The sequence below is a fragment of the Peromyscus leucopus genome, chromosome 5, assembly GCF_004664715.2.
Source record: "Peromyscus leucopus breed LL Stock chromosome 5, UCI_PerLeu_2.1, whole genome shotgun sequence".
Classification (NCBI taxonomy): Eukaryota; Metazoa; Chordata; class Mammalia; order Rodentia; family Cricetidae; genus Peromyscus; species Peromyscus leucopus.
In genome coordinates, this window is record NC_051067.1 from 123183502 (window position 1) to 123203633 (window position 20132).

General features: G+C 52.6%; 1 protein-coding gene across 1 annotated transcript in view; it reads right to left on the reverse strand.

Moving 5' to 3' along the window:
• The window catches only part of C5H16orf74 (chromosome 5 C16orf74 homolog), a 28579-nt gene extending 10824 nt beyond the window's left edge, over positions 1–17755 (reverse strand). The window contains exons 1-2 of the mRNA XM_028880806.2: positions 17618–17755; positions 14167–14212 (exon numbers count right to left, since the gene is read on the reverse strand). Coding sequence (XP_028736639.1) covers positions 14167–14212; positions 17618–17704 — 133 coding nt within the window. The 5' untranslated portion in view covers positions 17705–17755. The remainder of the gene's footprint in view (positions 1–14166; positions 14213–17617) is intronic.
• Positions 17756–20132: the final 2377 nt, after the last annotated feature.

The window sequence follows — 20132 nt, forward strand, 5'->3', positions numbered from 1 at the left end:
CCACAGACAGGCTAGACCAGCGGTTCTCAGCTTGTGGGTAGAGACCCCAGGTCAAATGACCCTTTCACAGGAGTTGCCTAAGACCAAATATCGAAAAACAGATGTTTGTATTACAATTCATAACAATATGTAGGGAAACTACAGCCATGAAGTAGCAACGAAAACAGTTTTATGGTCGGGGGTCCCTGCAACATGAGGAACTGTATTAAAGGGTCGCAGCATCAGGGACGCCGAGAAACCACGGAGCTAGACGGTCAGCCTTTAACTCTAGCCCAGGCCACTCAAGTGAGGAGCCCCAGAGCTGGCCTCCTAATGCACCTTCCAGGAACACCAGCTGTTACTCACGCCAGGCAAGTTTATTCCTTAGCGCTTAACCCACACCAACCAATATCAGAGCCCCCGACGTGTAGGGGCTCTACCATTCTCTGGATACAGCGGGGGTGGGTGCTAGACGGGATATTCCTGGCTCTAGGAGCTGGCAGTGTCGCTTAGCAGGTAGCGAGCTCACCCGGCGTGCACAAAGCCTGAGCTCTAAGCCCCAGTACCACGTGGTGCGGTGCATCCCTGCAGTCCAACACTGGGGAGGTGGAGGCAGGAGGGACGGGGCTCAGTCTCCGCATGGCACCCCGGAGTCACCTTTTCCTCTCTTGTTGGATAGCCATGGACTTGGAAAAGAGGCCTCTCTTGGCCAGGGCTGGCCACTTGTTGCGCCAGGCTTCTGTGATCCACTTCTGAATAAAGGGCCGAGCCCAGCCCTGGCCCTGGAGCAGCTCAGGCCCTGACAGCAGGCATTTTCTGTGCACCCACTCTGTGTGTGTGTGTACCAGGCAGAGCTCCATGTGCTGGGCACACAACTGAGATCAAAATGACCCCACAGATGTTTCTCTGCTTGCCCACAGAGGCCTTCCCTGCCTCCCACGCCAGATTCCAGCAGCAGAAACGGAGAATTTTTTTTTTTTTTTTTTTTTTTTTATCAAAGGTAGCTAGCCAATATTCCATAACCCCCCTCCCCCACCTTATGCTTGTTTTCCAAACCCTGGCCCTTCCTGAAGCTCTCGATCACATGCTTCCCCTTTGTGCCAGTTAGGCAACCAATTGTGCCAATTAGTCCGAGTGTGAGGAGAGCTCCCACGAATGGGGTGAGCCACAGCCCCTGCCTACGTCAGAATAAAAGCCAGCGGGCCTCCTGATCTATGTGCTCACTTCACCCCCTTTTTACAAAACGCCCCTGCCAAGGGACCTCTCACTCATGCGTCTCCCTGTGGGATGCTGGGATTACTCTTCCCAGCAAGTGGGCTTCAAGGATTACAGGGTCTGCTTGGGGAGAGAAGGGACTGACCCGGGTAGTTGAATACTTCACTAGGTGGGGTCCACCATGCTAAGATACAGGGAAGTCACACGGATCTGATGTTGGGTCCTGGAGACACAGGCACAGAAACTCAGAGTCTGGTCACAGAGGGACAAGGACAAACAACATGCCATTGGTGGCTGGAGGGGGGGGGGATGGTGAGAGCTCAGGAGGCTGCTGGGGCGGCGGGGTGGTGGGGGAGACAATCAAAGCTGCAGGAGGGTCAGGGAAGAGGGCACTGGAGCAGGATGCAGGGGTTGAGCAGGGGCAGGGAATGCTGAGAATCTTTCACAAGGGCAAAGGCCTGCGAGGGATGCAGACAGGTTATCTTCATTTCCCTTTCGCCCTCTGTTTATAATTCCAGCCATAGGGAAAGCCTGCTGTTACTAGAGATTCGGCGATGGCGCTTGTGGTTTTTACCTTTTCACGGCAGCCTGGGCCCAACAGAGATGGTTTTAAATCGCTTTTCAATTAAGGGAAAAGCTCCTGCTTGCGTCAGGGACTTGCAGCTGGAGCACGCACCGAGAGGAGCCAGGGAAGAGGCTGCCAGGCAGTTCAGGCGGAGGGCACCCTGCACACCCAGCAGCCGGTCCCTGCCATCGCCATCTTGCAGCCCCACCCCCACCCCCAGGAAGGCTGCTGGGGTCTCAGCCGTGGAGAGCAAGGGTTCAGTGCAGAAAACAGGGTCCAGCATGGACTGGTCACTGGTCAGCGCTGGCCCTCAGCCTGCCAATCCTAAAACGGACATAGGAAGCCGCCCTCTGGGGGTGACCATAAGAAACCACAGGAAACAAGCAAAGCCGGACTCATGGCACACATCTGTCGTCCCTGGATGAACAGCACTTGTCTTCCCAGTGCTTGGGAGGGTGAGGCAGGAGAACTGTTCTGTTTCATTTCTTTGTCTGTCTTTTCTTTTTTCTTTCTTCCTTCTTCTTTCTTTTTTTTCTTTCTTCTTCTTCTTCTTCTTCTTTTTTTTTTTTTGAGACAGGGTTTCTCTGTGTAACCCTGGCTGTCCTGGAACTCACTCTGTAGACCAAGCTACCCTCAAACTCACTGAGATCCACCTGCCTCTGCCTCCCGAGTGCTGGGATTAAAGCTGTGTACTCACAGGCCGGGCGGTGGTGGCGCACGCCTTTAATCCCAGCACTCGGGAGGCAGAGCCAGGCGGATCTCTGTGAGTTCGAGGCCAGCCTGGGCTACCAAGTGAGTTCCAGGAAAAGGCGCAAAGCTACACAGAGAAACCCTGTCTCGAAAAACCAAAAAAAAAAAAAAAGCTGTGTGCTCACTTCTTTCTTCTCTCTCTCTCTCTCTCTCTCTCTCTCTCTCTCTCTCTCTCTCTCTTTTTTGGCTTTTTGAGACAGGGTTTCTCTGTGTAGCTTTGTGCCTGTCCTGGAACTCCCTTTGTAGCCCAAGGCTGGCCTCAAACTCACAGAGATCCACCTGCCTCTGCCTCCCGAGTGCTGGGATTAAAGGCGTGTGCCACCACCGCCCAGCTTGTTTATTTCTTGAGGTAAGGTCTTGCTCTGTCGTGCAGGCCTTGAACTCTTGAGTTTCCTGCCTCTGCCTCCTGCATGCTGAGAAGACAGCGTGAATCGCCATACTCCATTCTGTGGGGTTTGTCTCTGAACCTGGGCACATGCACACACAGAGGCACAGGCACACACAATCAACATCAGTTGAGGATCACAGGTGTGATCTGTATAATCCCAGTATTTGAAAGACTGAGGCAGGGGGATGGCTGTTGAATTTGAGGCTATCCTGGGCTACAGAGTAAGTTGTATATTCAGCTGTGTCTCAAGAAAATTTCATGTGTGATTGTTCTTGGTAATGGCCCAGAATGTGTTCATGGCCTGGAACAGTTACCTGGTGGCTGCTGGTTTCCTGCCTGTCCCCCCCCCGCCCCCCACAGCCTATCATACACCTGGAAGGATGGGGCCACATGAGGGGTACAGCACCTCCCACACAGGAGGCCCCATTTCCCTGAGTGCCCTCCACTGGCTCTGTGTTTCAAGGAAGCATCCTGCCCTCCTTGAGCAGGGAACAGACTCAGAGCACTCAAGAAGCTAAGGCAGGAGGATTGTGAGTTGGAGGCCTGCCTGGACTCAACTCTCATTGAAAAAGAAAGAAAATGAAGCCGAGTGTCCCGGAAGAAGGCTTTCTCCACCAGCAGACCGGCAAAATGAGGGACAAAAACGTGCCTGCCTGTCGGCACTTCCATATGCCGTGTGGTGGATGGGGGCAGGGGACACCAGGGACCACTGCCAGGGGTCCCTTGTCAAAGCCCTGAAAATATCAAGGACCCAGTGTGCTTTAACAGAACGCTAAAGTGTTAGGGACATGCTTGAGGAGGGGCAGCGCAGAGCCGTGGATAGATTCGTGACACACTGTACACCATCTGAACTGTTAAGGGACACAGAGAAAATATTCTTTTCGAGACAGTGTTTCTCTGTGTGGCTCCCGCTGGGCTCAAACTACCCCTGTCCGACTACCAGCTCTGCCTTAGAGTGTTGGCATTAAAGGCCTGTGCCACCGCGCTTGGCCAAACATATTCTTTAAGAATGGGGGGAGGAGCAGGCTAGCCAGCCTCCTGCCCCTGGTTGTGTCTGAGCAGGTGAGCAGGCAGTGGAGGGCTGACTTCTGAGTCCTGAGTGCGTGGCTTCAAGCCGGGGGTCCTCACTAAGTGGCTCCAGCAGGGCAGGGGCGGGGGCGGCACAGGCGATTAAGGAGGGCATCTGATCCCACCTACCGGGGCTGCTGCCCTAATTCCTGAGGACATCGGGTGCGGCTGAGGCTTAGCCTAAGCACTAGTGACAAGGGACACAAGAGGGCTAAGTCCTAGAGCGGGGCAGGGAGCTGGACATGCCCGGGGCACAGAATGGAGCTGGATCAATCATCACACCCCCCCCCCCCCGAATTTCAAACAGGCTTTCAAGATCAGCACACTCAGAGCTCAACCCGGGTTGGAGCTGCCCAGGCAGGCTCTGTACAGAAGGTTCCAGGAGGAGATCTGGATCAGTCTTTAGGTCCCTGTGTTGACCTCCCTGGGTGGCCTAGAACTTTCTATATAGCTGAAGATGACCTTGAACTTCTGATCCTCCTGCCTCCACCTGCTGAATGCTGGGATTGCCAACTGAACTACAGCCCCGGTACCAGCCTTTTTATAGAAATATATATACACATATAAATACAGATTCACACACATACCAGGCTGGCCTCAAACTCACAGAGATCTGCCTGCCTCTGCCTCCCGAGTTCTGGGCTTAAAGGTGTGCTCCCATGCCCGGCCATACACAAATAAAGACGTACAGACACATGTAATTTGCATTTTGAAGACTTTGACTAAGCTGTCAGCTTTGGAGAACAAGTACCCCAGTTTACCACTGTGGAGAAATCAATAGGCTTTTTGGACCAGACCACTGAATATTTTTCCTGTTTGTACAGAGTAGCACACTGTACTAAGCCTGTAAGGTCAAATCTACATAGATCTGATTATGGAAGCTAATAAATTATTGTTTATAATGGGGATAGTTGGGACCCAGCACACAACACCTGACCCATCCTGGAGGCCGTATTGCTGCAGACCCCCAAGACACTTTGGATGGCTCTCATATGTGTCAAAACTTTGGATCCCTGTACTAAAAAGTTCTGAGTGGGGTACCTAACCATCTGGGGATCCCTTGAGCAAAAAAAAAAGGGGGGGGCTAGAAGAAATGAAGGTACTTTATTTATTCTACTGACCCACAGGTCAGTATGCTGGCCTAGTTGTCAGGTCTTGGGGTCTAATTGCTAGCCTAGGGGGCTCCTGTTAGCTGGTGGTCTAGAGGGCACTTTAAGGAGCAGGCCAGAGTTAGGGGTGGGTGAGAGAGGGGCTGGTGTTGGCCCTCCTCCCTCTTCTCTTCCTCTTCTAGAGTCTTAGAGTTGGCTTTCAGAGCTAAAAGGCATGCATTTCCAAAAGCTGAATCTGACTCTCTCTGGAGGCCATTCTACTCTCCTGCTCCCTTAGGACAGTGATTCTCAACCTTCCTAATGCTGCGATCCTTTAATACACTTATTCATGTTGTGGTAACTGCCCCCATAAAATTCTTATTGTTGCTACTTCGTAACTGTAATTTTGCTACTGTTATGCATCATAATATAAATATCTGTATTTTCTGACTATCTTTGGGGACCCCTGTGACCCACAGGTTGAGAAGCACTACCTTAGGAGTCGTGACAATGGAGGTACAGTCCTCCTCACCCCCTTCATTCTAAGTTCCCAGGAGGACACAGAGACTGGCCAACCAACTTTGTGTTGATGGATTGGGCTCCATCAGCCACTTGGGCTGACCTCTGTCTACCTCCTCCAGCATGGGCAAGTGTCCTGGGGCTTGCTTAACAAATGACCACAAATGGTGCGACTTGAGACAGTGGGACTTTATGCCCTACGGCTCTGGAGACCAATAGCCTGCCGTGGAGGTGGTGTTTGGGGCCAGGAGCCTAGGGAGGCCCCAAGAGTGACACTTTCCTGCCTCTCCTGGTTCCAAGTAGCTCCCATGTCCACAGGCTCTGCTGACGCTTCTCATGGCCATCTTCTCTGTCTCTCTGCCCATGAAGACGCCAATCACTGGGTTTAGAGTTTAGATAGAGCCCCTCAAATCAAGTGTGAGCTCATCAAAGATCCTCAGCTAATACACGGACCTCACATCCAAAAAAGCAAGGACCCTACAGTCTGTGATGCTTACCTGAGGGGGACCCTGTTCAGCCCCCATAAGTCACCTCCCATCTCTGCTGGACTACATCCTTGACCTCCTGGCTTTTAATGTCCCCATCTATAAAATGGGCTCCAGTTTTCAAGGGGGGTCCCCAACCTCAATGCCTGGCAATGCCACCAACATGGGGTAGGGATTGGGTGTATCTGAGTCCCCAAAGAAGCTAGATACACATGGGACTCCAGGAGGCTGAATGCCTGCTCTGGGAGTAGAGCCCAGACCAGGGGGGTAGAGGGGCAGGGTTTCTTTTGCCAACAAGCATACTGAGTATCCACTATGTACCATCACTGTGCGGGGACCCTGAGCGGAGACAACCATGGATGGCTATGTGAACATACAGCCTAGGCTGACAGAGTAAGGGGGTACAGGAAAGAAGCTGAGGAACCATGAGTGACCCCTACATTAGTTTGGACTGGACTGGAGCCATCCTGAGTATGGAGAGCTGTATCTCAGGCAGAGGGAGCAGCAGGTGCGAAGGCCCCTGAGACAGACGGAGACAAAAGTGGCGGCAAGCAGACTGTGGGGAGGAACAGGTGTGGGAAGCAGGGGTCACTGAGGCAGGCAGCGCTGTACGGTCCAAACCGTGCCACTGAGAAATTGAGATTTGGGGATGGAGGCTGGGGAGATAGCGCAGCGGTCAGAAGCATTTGCTGCTCTTGCAGAGGGCCTGAGACCTGAGTGTGGTTCCCGGCACCCACGTCAGGCAGCTCACAGCCACCTGTGGTTCTAGTTCTGGGGAATCTGACACCCTCTTCCGGCCTCACCTGAACTCACGTGTGCATACCCGCACACATACACATGCTTAAAAATGAATGAGTCTTAGCCAGGAGGTGGTAGCGCACACCTTTGGTCTCAGCACTCGGGAGGCAGAGACAGGTGGATCTCTTTAAGTTCGAGGTCAGCCTGGTCTATAAAGCCAGTTCCAGGACAGCCACAGCGGTTACATAGAGAAACCCTGTCTGGAAAAACAAACAAACAAAAGTCTTTAAAAAAGAAATATCTTTTCAAAGAATATGTATCTATTTTATGTGTGCGAGTGTTTTGCTTGCACATAGGTCTGTGTTGGCACGCAGCAGAAGACAATGTTAGACCCCCGGGACTAAAGTTATGGACAATTGTGAGCCCCCGTGGGAGTACTGGGAATCAAACCCGAGCCCTCGGCAAGAACAGTTGCTCTTAACTGCTGAGCCATCTTGCCAGCCCAAAATTAATATATTCTTTTAAAAATTTTTTTTAATTTATTTACTTTTTAATTTTATGTGCATTGGTGTTTTGCCTACAGGTCAGATCTTTGAGTTACAGATAGTTGTGAGCTGCCATGTGGGTGCTGGGATTTGAACTTGGGTCCTTTGGGAGAGCAGTCAGTACCCTTAACCACTGAGCCATCTATCTTTCCAGGCCCCAAAATTTATATTTTTAAAAACAAGGGTTCCCTGTGTGGCCCAGGCTAACCTCTAGCTCACCATCCTTCTGCCTCCAGGATCTGCCACCACAACAGCTACAAATTTCTGAGTGTCCTGGTCTCTAAGGGGATGGTGCTCTCGGCTGGTGAACCCTCAGCAGAATCTACATGTGCAACTCAGTAGAATTCTCTAGATGATTCTCAAGCCATGGTGTGGCTGGGTGGAGGATGTCTCACTTTTCCCTGAACATTCTAAGCCCAGAGACACACACAGGGGCGTCCTGTCATGGGGATCCATGGGAATTGAGTTTGGAGTGCTAAGCTGGCCAGGCTCTGGGGTGGCGGGATGTTGTGCTATGCACTGGAGTTATCTGCTCTGTGCTGTGTGCACGCTCTGGATAAGGAGCAGAGCTGATCTGGAGCCCTGACATAGCCTGGAGCTGGGAATGTTACAAGAAAGATAAACTAGAAACAGCTGAGTCCCAGGGGCAGTCTTGGGGATGGAGGGATAGAGGATCTAGGTAGGTCCCGACTGGGTCCCTTGCCTGTTGCCCCATGAGTGACAGCAGCACTCCCCCACTTCTAGGGGTGAACTGGCTCCAGGGTGAATCCAGCCTTGTTAGAATGAGGTGTTTGAAGGTTTACTCAGGCTGAGAACCTCACAGAGACAGCATCCTGGAACCGGGTGACTGAGCCCAGCAACTACACACTCAGAAGCGAAGAGGAAAAGACGATGAAAGGGGAGCTGCCTGAGGACACAATTGTCCATAACTCCAGACACAGAAGAGGACTGCGTGGGGATGGAGGCTGATGATGGAGTGGCTAGAGCAAGGCTTCTGGAAGAATGCAAATACTGCCTGGGCCAAAGCTGTGTGACCCCAGGGGACCCTCTCTGGGCTTCAGTCTCCTTGTCTTGGAGACATGATTTAGTCCACGTAGAATTCACAGAAAAGAACCTTTCCCAGGCTAAGCCCCCAAATAAAACAGCCATTTATTATTATTTGATCTTTCTGATTCCTGAGATTTATTCCAAATAAATCATCATCATCAATCATCATCACCATCACCATTATGCCCAAATTTCCAATGGCTTACCTATTAAGGCAACAGTATAGAACTCAAAGTCATCCTTGGCTACATAGAGCTTGAGGCTAGCCTGGGCTACATGTGACAGTATCTCAAGGAAACAAAACAGACAGCATACAGTACCACACAGAGCCAAACCTGTGGTTGCACTGGAGCAGGCCACCCAGGAAATTGAGTCATGACTAGGCCTATGGGAACAACATCACTCATTTTGTGTGTGTGTGTGTGTGTGTGTGTGTGTGTGTGTGTGTGTGTGTGTGTATAACTCGGCTCTACTGTGGAGGAAGGTCTGAGCTGGTGGGTCATTCTTGGCTTCATTACCTCCAGGGACCAAGGCTGGGTGGCTGAGGCAGACCAAGGTCCGACACACCCAAAGCATGCAAGGAAAACGACAAGAGGTGACGCCTTGAAGGGGCCCTTGGCAACCAGTGTGGCTTTTGGGCTTGTGGTGGGGCAGGATAGAGGTGTATCCTGTTGGGGGAATTGGTCTAGGTACCGGGTTGAACCATCTTGGACATCCTGATATAACTAGACAAGACTCCACTGATGGCTGGGAGAAAAAGAAAACATGTCCCATCCTGCTGGACCACGGGTCTACTGCTTTTTTGTTGAGATGGGGTGATAGTGTAGCCCAGACTGGCCTGGGACTCACTATGTTGCCCAGGCTGGCTTCAAACTTGGAGAAATCCTTCTGCCTATGCCTCATGAATGATGAGGTTACAGGTACATGCCTAGTTTGATCTTAAATGTCCCTAAAAGGCCCATGTGTCATAGTCCTGGTCCCTAGACCATGGAAATAGTTGTAAAAAGCAAGCCCTACAGGAAGTGAGGTCATTGGGGACATGCCCTTGAGGTGTATATTAGGACCCTGGCCACTGTTCCAACCCTTTCTATCTTCCTAGCTGTCTGTCACAGACTGGCATCTCATTCTTTCTTTCTTTCTTTTTTAAAGTTATGTGCATTGGTGTTTTGTCTGTCTGTATGTATATATGAGGGTGCTGGGTATCCTGGAATTGGAATTACACATAGTTGTGAGCTGCCATGTAGGTGCTGGGAATTGAACCCACGTCCTCTGGAGGAACAGATAATGCTCTTAACCACTGAGCCATCTCTCCAGCCCCGGCACCTCATTTTCAACACTCCTCAGTCCTATGACACACAGACACTTGCCACAACAGAGCCTGGAAAATGCACAGAGCCTAGAAAATGCGATGCTCAGTGAACAAAGCCAGAAAAAAAACCTGGTCCATGCTGTTGTGGAATTTTTGTTTACACTGTGTGAAGATGTGTCACTGTGATTGGTTTAATAAAGAGCTGAATGGTCAATAGCTAGGCAGAATAGAATAGGCGGGACTTCCGGGGAGGAAGAGGAACTCAGGATCAATCTAGGTGTGCAAGAGGCAGCAGCAAGACACTGAAGAAGCTAGACAGAGGAGAGGTAACAAGCCATGTGGCAGAACATAGATCAATAAAAACAGTTAAGTTATAAGAGCTAGTTGGGAAAAAGCTTGAGCTAAGGCCAAGCTTTCATAATTAATAATAAGTCTTTGTGTTGTTATTTGTGAACTGGAGGCCCAAAGAAAAATCCGACTATACCCTGCATTGAGTACTAGAATCTCTAAGAACCCTGGGGCCCACATAATCAAGACCTTAGAGTTGTTGACACTGTAGAGAAGTAAGTACAGGATGTCAGGGGCACTGACCCCACAGTAGCACTAAACTGTGCACTCACTGGCATATCCCTAAACAACTGTGCACTCACTGGCATATCCCTAAACTGTGCACTCACTGGCATATCCCCAAACTGTGCACTCACTGGTGTATCCCTAAACTGTGCACTCACTGGCATATCCCTAAACAACTGTGCACTCACTGGTATATCCCTAAACAACTGTGCACTCACTGGTATATCCCCAAACTGTGCACTCACTGGCATATCCCTAAACAACTGTGCACTCACTGGCATATCCCTAAACAACTGTGCACTCACTGGTATATCCCTAAACAACTGTGCACTCACTGGTATATCCCCAAACTGTGCACTCACTGGTATATCTCTAAACTGTGCACTCACTGGCATATCCCTAAACTGTGTACTCACTGGTATATCTCTAAACTGTGCACTCACTGGCATATCCCTAAACTGTGCACTCACTGGCATATCCCTAAACTGTGCACTCACTGGCATATCCCTAAACAACTGTGGACTCACTGGCATATCTCTAAAGTGTGCACTCACTGGCATATTCCTAAACTGTGCACTCACTGGCATATCCCTAAACTGTGAAGTCACTGGCATATCCCCAAACTGTGCACTCACTGGTATATCTCTAAACTGTGCACTCACTGGCATATCCCCAAACTATGCACTCTCTGGTATATCCCCAAACTGTGAACTCACTGGCATATCCCCAAACTGCACTCACTGGCATATCCCCAAACTGTGCACTCACTGGCATATCCCCAAACTGTGCACTCACTGGTATATCCCCAAACTGTGCACTCACTGGTATATCTCTAAACTGTGCACTCACTGGCATATCCCTAAACTGTGCACTCACTGGTATATCTCTAAACTGTGCACTCACTGGCATATCCCTAAACTGTGCACTCACTGGCATATCCCCAAACTGTGCACTCACTGGTATATCTCTAAACTGTGCACTCACTGGCATATCCCTAAACTGTGTACTCACTGGCATATCCCTAAACTGTGAACTCACTGGCATATCCCTAAACTGTGCACTCACTGGCATATCCCCAAACTGTGCACTCACTGGCATATCCCTAAACTGTGCACTCACTGGCATATCCCCAAACTGTGCACTCACTGGTATATCTCTAAACTGTGCACTCACTGGCATATCCCTAAACTGTGCACTCACTGGCATATCCCCAGACTGTGCACTCACTGGTATATCTCTAAACTGTGCACTCACTGGCATATCTCTAAACTGTGCACTCACTGGCATATCCCCAAACTGTGCACTCACTGGCATATCCCTAAACAACTGTGCACTCACTGGCATATCCCCAAACTGTGCACTCACTGGTATATCTCTAAACTGTGCACTCACTGGCATATCTCTAAACTGTGTACTCACTGGCATATCCCTAAACTGTGTACTCACTGGCATATCCCTAAACAACTGTGCACTCACTGGTATATCCCTAAACAACTGTGCACTCACTGGTATATCCCTAAACAACTGTGCACTCACTGGCATATCCCCAAACTGTGGACTCACTGGCATATCTCTAAAGTGTGCACTCACTGGCATATCCCCAAACTGTGCACTCACTGGTATATCTCTAAACTGTGCACTCACTGGTATATCTCTAAACTGTGCACTCACTGGTATATCCCCAAACTGTGCACTCACTGGCATATCCCTAAACTGTGTACTCACTGGCATATCCCTAAACTGTGAACTCACTGGCATATCCCCAGACTGTGCACTCACTGGCATATTCCCAAACTGTGCACTCACTAGTCACCAGGTAAACTTTGTTCATTCTACATGGTTACAGAAAAGTGACATCACAGAGATGCTTTGTGCGGGGCCACTAGGAGGACCCACACACACAGTAGACACATGAATTCACAGCTACAGAGATAGAGGAGCCACAGCCACATGAGGCTAAGACTCATGGCCACAGCAAGAGAAGGACCCATTCAGGCTTTAACCCCCCTGCCACCAGCTGCCCCACGCTTAGCCACTCCCACACATGGGCACTCATTCACCTGCTCCTGGGAGCCTGGAGTCTTAGAGAGAGCCAGCCCTGGAGTGCGGTGAGGGCTGACTCTGCTCCTCCAACATCTGAGCCATCCTGCAAGCTGCACAGTGCCCCCTTGATAGAAGTTCTGGTGGAGCTGTCAGTCAAGATGCCCCACCCTCCCAGGCCAAGATGCAAGACCTCAGTTGGGCCAATCAGATGCTATCCTATACCTGCCCCTCCCTCCACTCCCCACAAAAAGTAAGAAGCAGCTCAGGAGACATCCACCCACTCCTCCCCAGCCTTTCCATTTCTCCTGGGGGGGAAGGTTCTATCTGTCTTCCTGGAAGTTCATCTTGTTCATGTGAACTGCAATCAATGCCTTAGCTGTACCCAGAGACCTCAAGTCCCCTAAGACCTCGGAGTAGCGGCTGGAAAGCCCAGGAAACAGAAGGGTACAGGGATGAGATAATCACAGGAGCTGCATTCCAGCGGCAGCCTGAGTGCTGGGAGCCTGGCACTCTTGAACACCACAGCCATGCCATGTCATGACCCCACTTTATGAACAAGGAAATCAAGGTCTCCAGAGCTTTGAGCAGGTTGGGGAACATGAGACTCTGAGCAGGCTGATCTTGGAGGGCAGAAGTGCATGAGAAGGCTGAGGAGGGGAGACTGGGGTGGGCAGGGAGGGGAGTTCAGGCTAGTGGTTCAGCATGTGGGGTAGTGAGTACATGTGTGGCAGTGGCCATCAAGAAAACACACTGGGCTGGGTATGGTGGCGCACGCCTTTAACCCCAGCACTTGGAAGGCAGAGGCAGGCGGATCTCTGTGAGTTCGAGGCCAGCCTGAGCTACAGAGTGAGTTCCAGGACAGCGGGGACTGTTACACAGAGAACCCTGTCTCAAAAAACAACAACAAAGAAGGAAAGGAAAGGAAAGGAAACACCCTAGGCAGTGAGAACTAAGACTGGGATGGTTCCTGCAGCCTGGGAGAGCTGTGAAGACGGATGGAGCCACAGCAAGTTGGATGCCAACAAGCAGTTGGGGTGGACCTATGTTACCTTGCAGGGCTGTCCAGGGCAGGTCTGGACCTCAAGGCTGGCAGATGATGGTGGGGACCATGCCTGTGTCACAGGGGGACATCAGAAGGTTTCAGGTGTCTCCCATGGGGGCCATAATGCCTCAGGTTCCCTCTGGATATCAGAAGAGGTCTGTGCTGCCTCCACCAATACCACTCACTGATTCTGCACTCTTCTAGAACTTTTTTTAAAAAAGAATTTATTTATTTTTATTTTATTTGCATTGGTGTTTTGCCTCCATGTATGTCTACGTGAAGATGTCAGATCTTGGAATTAGAGACAGTTGTGAGCTGCCATGTGGGTGCTGGAAATTGAACCTGGCTCAGTGCTCTTAACTGCTCTCCAGCCCCCCCCCCCACCTTCTAGAACTTTTTGATGGCCTTTTTTTCTCTCTCAGTACTAGCCGAGCTGACCTCTTGCCTGGGTGATGGCAGGCATCCAAGGTGTCCTGGGAAGCGACTCCCCAAGTTATGCCTGGCTTCTTGCTTAGGCTTCCTTCCCTCTTCCCAGGTCACCTCTTTTTCTGGGACTTCCCCTCTGAGGAGGAAGTTGAAGCTTTTGGGTACCAGCCTCTGGTGAAGGAAGGTCTGGAGGGGGTCACAGAGGCAGAGTAAGCATTTATAGAGTACCTACTGTATATATGGTCTGCCTTTACAGACGGGGACCCATCCAGTCTAGATCAGCATCCCAGGCGTCAGGGTCATCCCATACTATCTCCAGCCCAGCTCCTCCTTCCCTGCTCCCCCAGACCCCTTGCCCCAGCACCCCCACCCCCACTCTGCCTTACCTTTCAGACAGGAGGGCTTCAGCCCCATGGCGTCACCTCTGCAGGCCTGTGAAGAGAGGAGAGCACTCAGAGAAGGACGAGGGATGTCACTGTCCCGGCCACATGTGGCCAGGCCCCTACTTGGCCAGCTGGGCACACAACAGGAAGCAGTGATGGAATAAGCCAGCTATGAGGTCACAGTACCTGCTGACCACATCTGGGCAGAGTGTGTGCCAGGGGCAGAGGGTTGCTGTTCAGGAAAGTTCAGGTGAGGTTGGTCAGGACTGAGGGTGTGGATGCAACACTCCAGTCTCTCCTTTCAGGGGCCACAGGACAGTGGTCAGCCTCAGGGATAGAGGACCCACAGGCTGTGGGACAGATGAAACCTACCATGGCACGTAATCTTCCATCTGTAACCTTCTCTGCTGACTTCTCAAGTGTTCTAGTCAGTGCCCACATTCTACTTCATTGTCTACTTCATTCGTTCATTGTGGTGCTGGGGATAGAACCCAGGACCTCGTGCACAGCAGGCATGTCCACTGTGCCACTGAGCCACAGCCCAGTCCCGTCTTCTCAATACAGATTACTGGAACGGATTGAACTCTAACAGGCTAGTCCGTGTGTGTCCCTAGTCCGTGAAGAATTAGAACTGCTCCCACCCATGTTCTCCTGACCTTCCTGCAACCCCTTCCTTAGGACTCAATTGATCAATACAAGCAGGAGGCAGGGGAAGAGACACCGAGTGGACAATGAGGTCTTCTGTGGACCAGTGTCCATCAGGAGTGACTTCACCACCTGACTTTCACAGGTTTGCAACACAAGAAAAAGAAGTCATTATGATATGCACCTGCTCATAGAAGGCAGGCTCCAGCCTGGGTCTGGGGGGACTGGGCTCCAGGGCGACACAAACCTAGAGCTGCTGAGGGATGGAGTGACAGGCCCCAGCTGAAGGCAGGATGCCGGGGTCCCACATGTGGTTCAGTGGGGACCTGCAACTGGCCGGAGCTGGGCCTCTTCACTTTCTCCTTTGGAACCTTGGCTACTTTAGCCATAGTCCTAATTCCGACATCAGCTGTCTTGAGCGGAAGAATGAATAGTAAGTAGGCAGTTGGACTGGGAGCCCCCTGGCCATGGTCTCTGCCCAGTCACCTCCCACATGAGATGAGAATTACCCTGCCAAGAGAGCCTGAGTGGCACTGTGCCTCACCTCCTTAACAAAGCCCCCCTTTAAGGACCAGGCTGCGCAGGAGCGGTCAGATCGCTGGCTACCTGAGAGGCTGGAGGAGGCTGGGCAGGGCAACCTGGTCCCTGAGCTGTTTCCCAAGCTCCCCCACACAGCAGAGCTTCAAGCACCATGGGCACACTCACATCTGGGTTTCTTCCTTGCTTAGGAAGGTCCCTTTGTGTGACAGGATTAGCATTCTTTCAATTCCAGCCCAGGCACCATGCTGAGAACAGATGCCGGCTGAGGTACCTCCCCGCCAAGGCCAGCCTGCCAACCTGAAAGTCTCAGGGAAACTAGAGAGGCCAGAAGCCACCAAGACCCCACCTAGGGCTAGCCTCAGCTTCTCACCAGCCTGCTGCCTGCTCTGGGCCACTTTGTGGTACTTAATGCTCCACTCTCTCTTACACCATTACAAACGTCTGCTAAACAATAAAGCCTACAGTGCAAGAGAGTGTCCTCATGGTTTCTGGAGCAGTCAAGATTGAACATGGAGGGTGGGATGGGGTGAGGGGAAGATGGCTCAGTGGTTAGGAGCATGTATTTCTCTTGCAAAGGACCTGGATTCTGTTCCCAGCATCCCATGGTAGCTCACAACCATCTGTAACTCCAGCTCTACGGGATCCAGTGCCCTCCAAGGGCACTAGGCATGTATATGGGGCAGACATACTTGCAAGCAAAACATTCGTACACATGAAAATAAATTAAAAAAAATTTATTTGAAAGATTGAACACAGGGACGTAGGAGAGATGGGTACTATGACCTTAGTGGCTACTATCAGGAAACCAAGGCTGTGTGGGGCCTGGAGAATGACGGGTTTCTTTTGAGTGGGCTATCCTCTATCAGTCTCTATGGTGGGTCTATTTCCCATGATTCTAAAGGCCTGGCCTAGCTTTCCCACCCCAGGATGAGAGCGGTTCCCTGCTGCCTCAGGGCTAACACTTGGTCTTATCTACCTCCTTGCCTCAGTTTCCTGCCTTTAAAATGGGGACAAGAAGAGGCTTTGGTTAGAGGGCTGGTGTGAGTGTGAAAACAGCCAGCACAGGTCTGGCACAGGCCGCCTGCTGGCTAAGCACTGACATCTCAGTGTCCTCCGCCCAGGAGGAGGACAAGGAGTCTCCCGAGTGACCTACACCTCCCTAGGGGACGCACACTCCTGCCTGGTGTGTGCCCACCAGCTGAGGCCTTCCAGGGAGAGATTAGACACAGCTTTCCAGGCCTTGGGGCTGGTGGAGGGATTAAGTCTTTCCATAAATACACCGCCTCTCTCCTGTGCAGAGGACCTGGACCCAGGGGAGGGGACCAGGAGAGGACCGGAGGTGGGTATGGCCTAGACAGCACCAGTCTACATTGTGGCCTGGGTAGGAAAGGGGTCTGGACAGGTAAGGGGTGCTCTTAGCTGGCAGCACAACCCAAGACAGGGCCTCCTGGAAGTGTCTCAGGCTGGAGAGAGACATCAGAGTTTGCCACTCGGGAGAAGCCGCCTGGGACTCAGTTTCCTCATCTGTAAAACAGGGTGTGTTCTGGCATTTCTATACTCTCTCCGGAATGACTTCTACATTGCTGCTACGCTGTTCTCTTGGCAAAGGCCAGAAGTCCCTCCTGCCTTCAGAGTCCCCCAGGGAAGCTGCGGGTCCTCTTTTAAATAAGCACCCTCCCCAGATCTGCCCAGGCCAGCCCTGCCAGGAGAAGTGCCTGCTTTTCGCGGGTCGCCCTTTGCGGTCTCACGGAGCTGCTTTGATGTGCTGGGCGCCCCTAAGCGAGGCAGCTCATCAATAATACATTCGAAACACTTGGTGGAAGGAAGCGGTTCCTCCCGAGGCCTCCTGCCCCCACCTCGCCCGACTGCTTGGCAACTTGACAGCCAAGCCGGGCGCATAGAGGGGCCTGAGGCTGCCACGCGCGGGACACGCCCCCGCCCAATGCCAGGCACGCGGCCAAAAGGAGCCGAGCTGGGCAGCGAAGTCTGCGGGAAGTTGTGGGACGCCTGGGGCCAAAGGGTCCCCCAATCACTCTCGAGTTCCCACCACCTGGGGGGGTCTCCACACCCCCTCCCCCGGCGTCTCCACCCCACCCTGGGATACCCACCCTCCCGGGTTCGGCAACCCTGATCTCCCCACCGTCCCGGCTTCCCACCCCACCTCGGGATCCCCACCGTCCTGGTCTCCACGGCCCTGGGGTCCCCTCTCCTGGGTCCCTCCCATGTCCCGGTGCGTCCGCCGTGGCGCGCACGGCGCGCGCGCACTCACCTCTTTCTGGGGCGCGCTGGGCGCGGACGCTGGCGGCCTTGCGGGACACCAGGCGACACGCCTGCAGCCGCGGGCCGCGGGGGTCATGGCCCTGCCTGCTCTCCCCGCAGCGGCGCTGGCCTCGGCCCCCGCCCGGCACCTGGAGGGCGGCGCCGCCCAGGCCGCTCCGCCCCGCAGCCCGCCCTGGGAGCTGTCACAACCCCGGCCGCCGCGCCTCCCAGCCCGCCTCCCCCACCCCCGCTGCGCTCCCTGTACCCGGGAAAGTTTGGGCACCGGCTGGCTGTCCCCGGTGCTGTAGAGGGAAAGGGGCACCGGGCTCCGCCTCTCTTGCAGAGACGTAGAAGTAACGCCCCCAGCTTGTCGCTGCGGTTGGGAGGTTCAGGTGGCATGGTGACCCGCGGGCTTCCCCGCTGCTGGGTTCTGGCATTTTGACTGGCCACGTGCCTCTGTCCGCCACAGCTGGCAGAGAACCTGAAGGTGCAGACTAAGAGGACTCGGGCTGCCGCCTCCCGCCTCCCTACCCCTAAGGCTAGCTAGCATCATGTTTTCTTTGTATGATTTGAGATAGGGTCTCTGGCAGCCCACCCAGTCTGCCCTTGAACCCCTGATCCTCTGGCCTCTATCTCCCAAGTGTTGGGACCACAAACATGGGCCAATACCCAGTCTTCTTTTCTTTATGTTTTCAGTGCCAGAGATAAGACATGCCTTCCCCATTTCCCCTCCTCCACCAGCCCAGCAAATGTGCACTACCGAGTCACACACCCACACACTTCCAAGCCCAGGTGTGGCTTCCAGGCCTGTCTCTTAATGGCTTTCTCAGGAGGCCCTCCTCGAAGCCCCACTCAGCTGCCTAGCTCAATTCTTTGTCACAAGCCTGCCGTGCCATACCCACTCTACAAGCTCCAGGTCTCCACACCCCGTGTTATTTTCCCAGGGATTACAAGGGGAGACTGAGTCCAGGACAGGAGAGTGGAATCCCTGTGGCGGCTACACAGGTATTCATCTTCCTACTTTGATATATCACTAAATAAATAAATAAATAAATAAATAAATAAATAAATAAATAAATAAATGTAGTGAAGTTTCAGGCCCTGGCTTTGTTCAGGCCAAAGTGATAGGAAATGGATCATATAGTCTTCAGAATTCCAGCAGAAGTGGGCGGGTGGGCAGGACAGTCACCGCCCACCTTCCTCAGACAAGATGGGAGCTGCCCCAGCTTGAACCCCCAGGAGGTCTTGGTGTGAGCTGGGCATTCCTGGGCAAGCATTTTGCTCCTGCCTGCCATGCCTGTCTGAAGGCATGAACCGGGATGAGCAGGAAGTGCTTAGCACCTGTGGCAGGGCATGGGCTCTGGTCCCCAACTTCAGAGCACAGCATCTCACATCAGTTCCCCCACCCTGTCCCTTCACCCAGGCCAGGGAGGGAATGCTTTCACATGTGTGTGAATATTTGACGAACATTTGCCTCCTCCATCCCCAACTTTCTCAAGGGATCCCTGGTACCTCCCAAGAGCCAAGGTTATGTCCCCTAACCGTACATCACCTCCCAACATGCTACTCCCTGAGCTGCCAATGACTCTATGTTCAGGTTTTGACCTCTGCAGCAATGTGGCAGGGTTACTCCAAACTATCTCCTCTCATGGTAACAAAGGACATGTGGGAACCCCTGGGGATAGCAGCAAGAGTCCTTGAATTCCTGTTCTGGATGGTGCAGGACCTGGGTTGGCCAAATTCAGGTTCTGATGGAGGTCAGCCTGTCTCCCAGCTTCTGAATTTCCCCAGAATTTTGGGTTTGTTCTTTCCTACTAGTACTGATCCGGTGCCAACAAGGCAAGAGGCCTTGATATCACCATGTGCCTGTGACACCCCTCCAGGGTAGATGGTTATTCTCATTTATCCTCAATGTGGGAACCTTGGCTTAGGGAAGCCACAGGCCACCTAGCAAATAGAGCTTCTGGACTGAACATCTGAGTTGTCCTTAGGGAGGGAACACCAGTCATTCTGGTGTGTGTGTGTGTGTGTGTGTGTGTGTGTGTGTGTGTGTGTAGGGGGAGAGGCGGTGACAGAGAGAATACAGGGTGACGCTCCTGTCACCTGCCTGAACTGAGATGGGGGCTCCTCCACATGGCCTCTGAGAGCTTGGGTCTGAGCCCTCTGGACTATGGCTTCTCTCTCCCCCCCCCACCCCCCCCCAGGTGTGGCTGAGCTGCTCCCCGATCCTCCACGGCTGCCCCCGCCAGATGCCAGTAGCACTGTCCTCTGATGTTAGGAGTACCAAAACTACCTCTGTCCCTAGGGCGCCATAGCTCGGAGATGAGAGCCCTGGAGTATTTCCCAGTTGCTCTCTGAGCCGGCAACCTGCAGGAGTCACCTGGGGAGCTCAAAATGAGAAAAAGCGGGTGTGGCTCATCTGGTAGTGCTTGTCTAGCATGGCGGGCACCAGAACCCAATACACCGAGACGCCAGCACTCTGGAGGTGGAGGCAAGGGGATCATCAACGCCGTCCTCGGCCACAT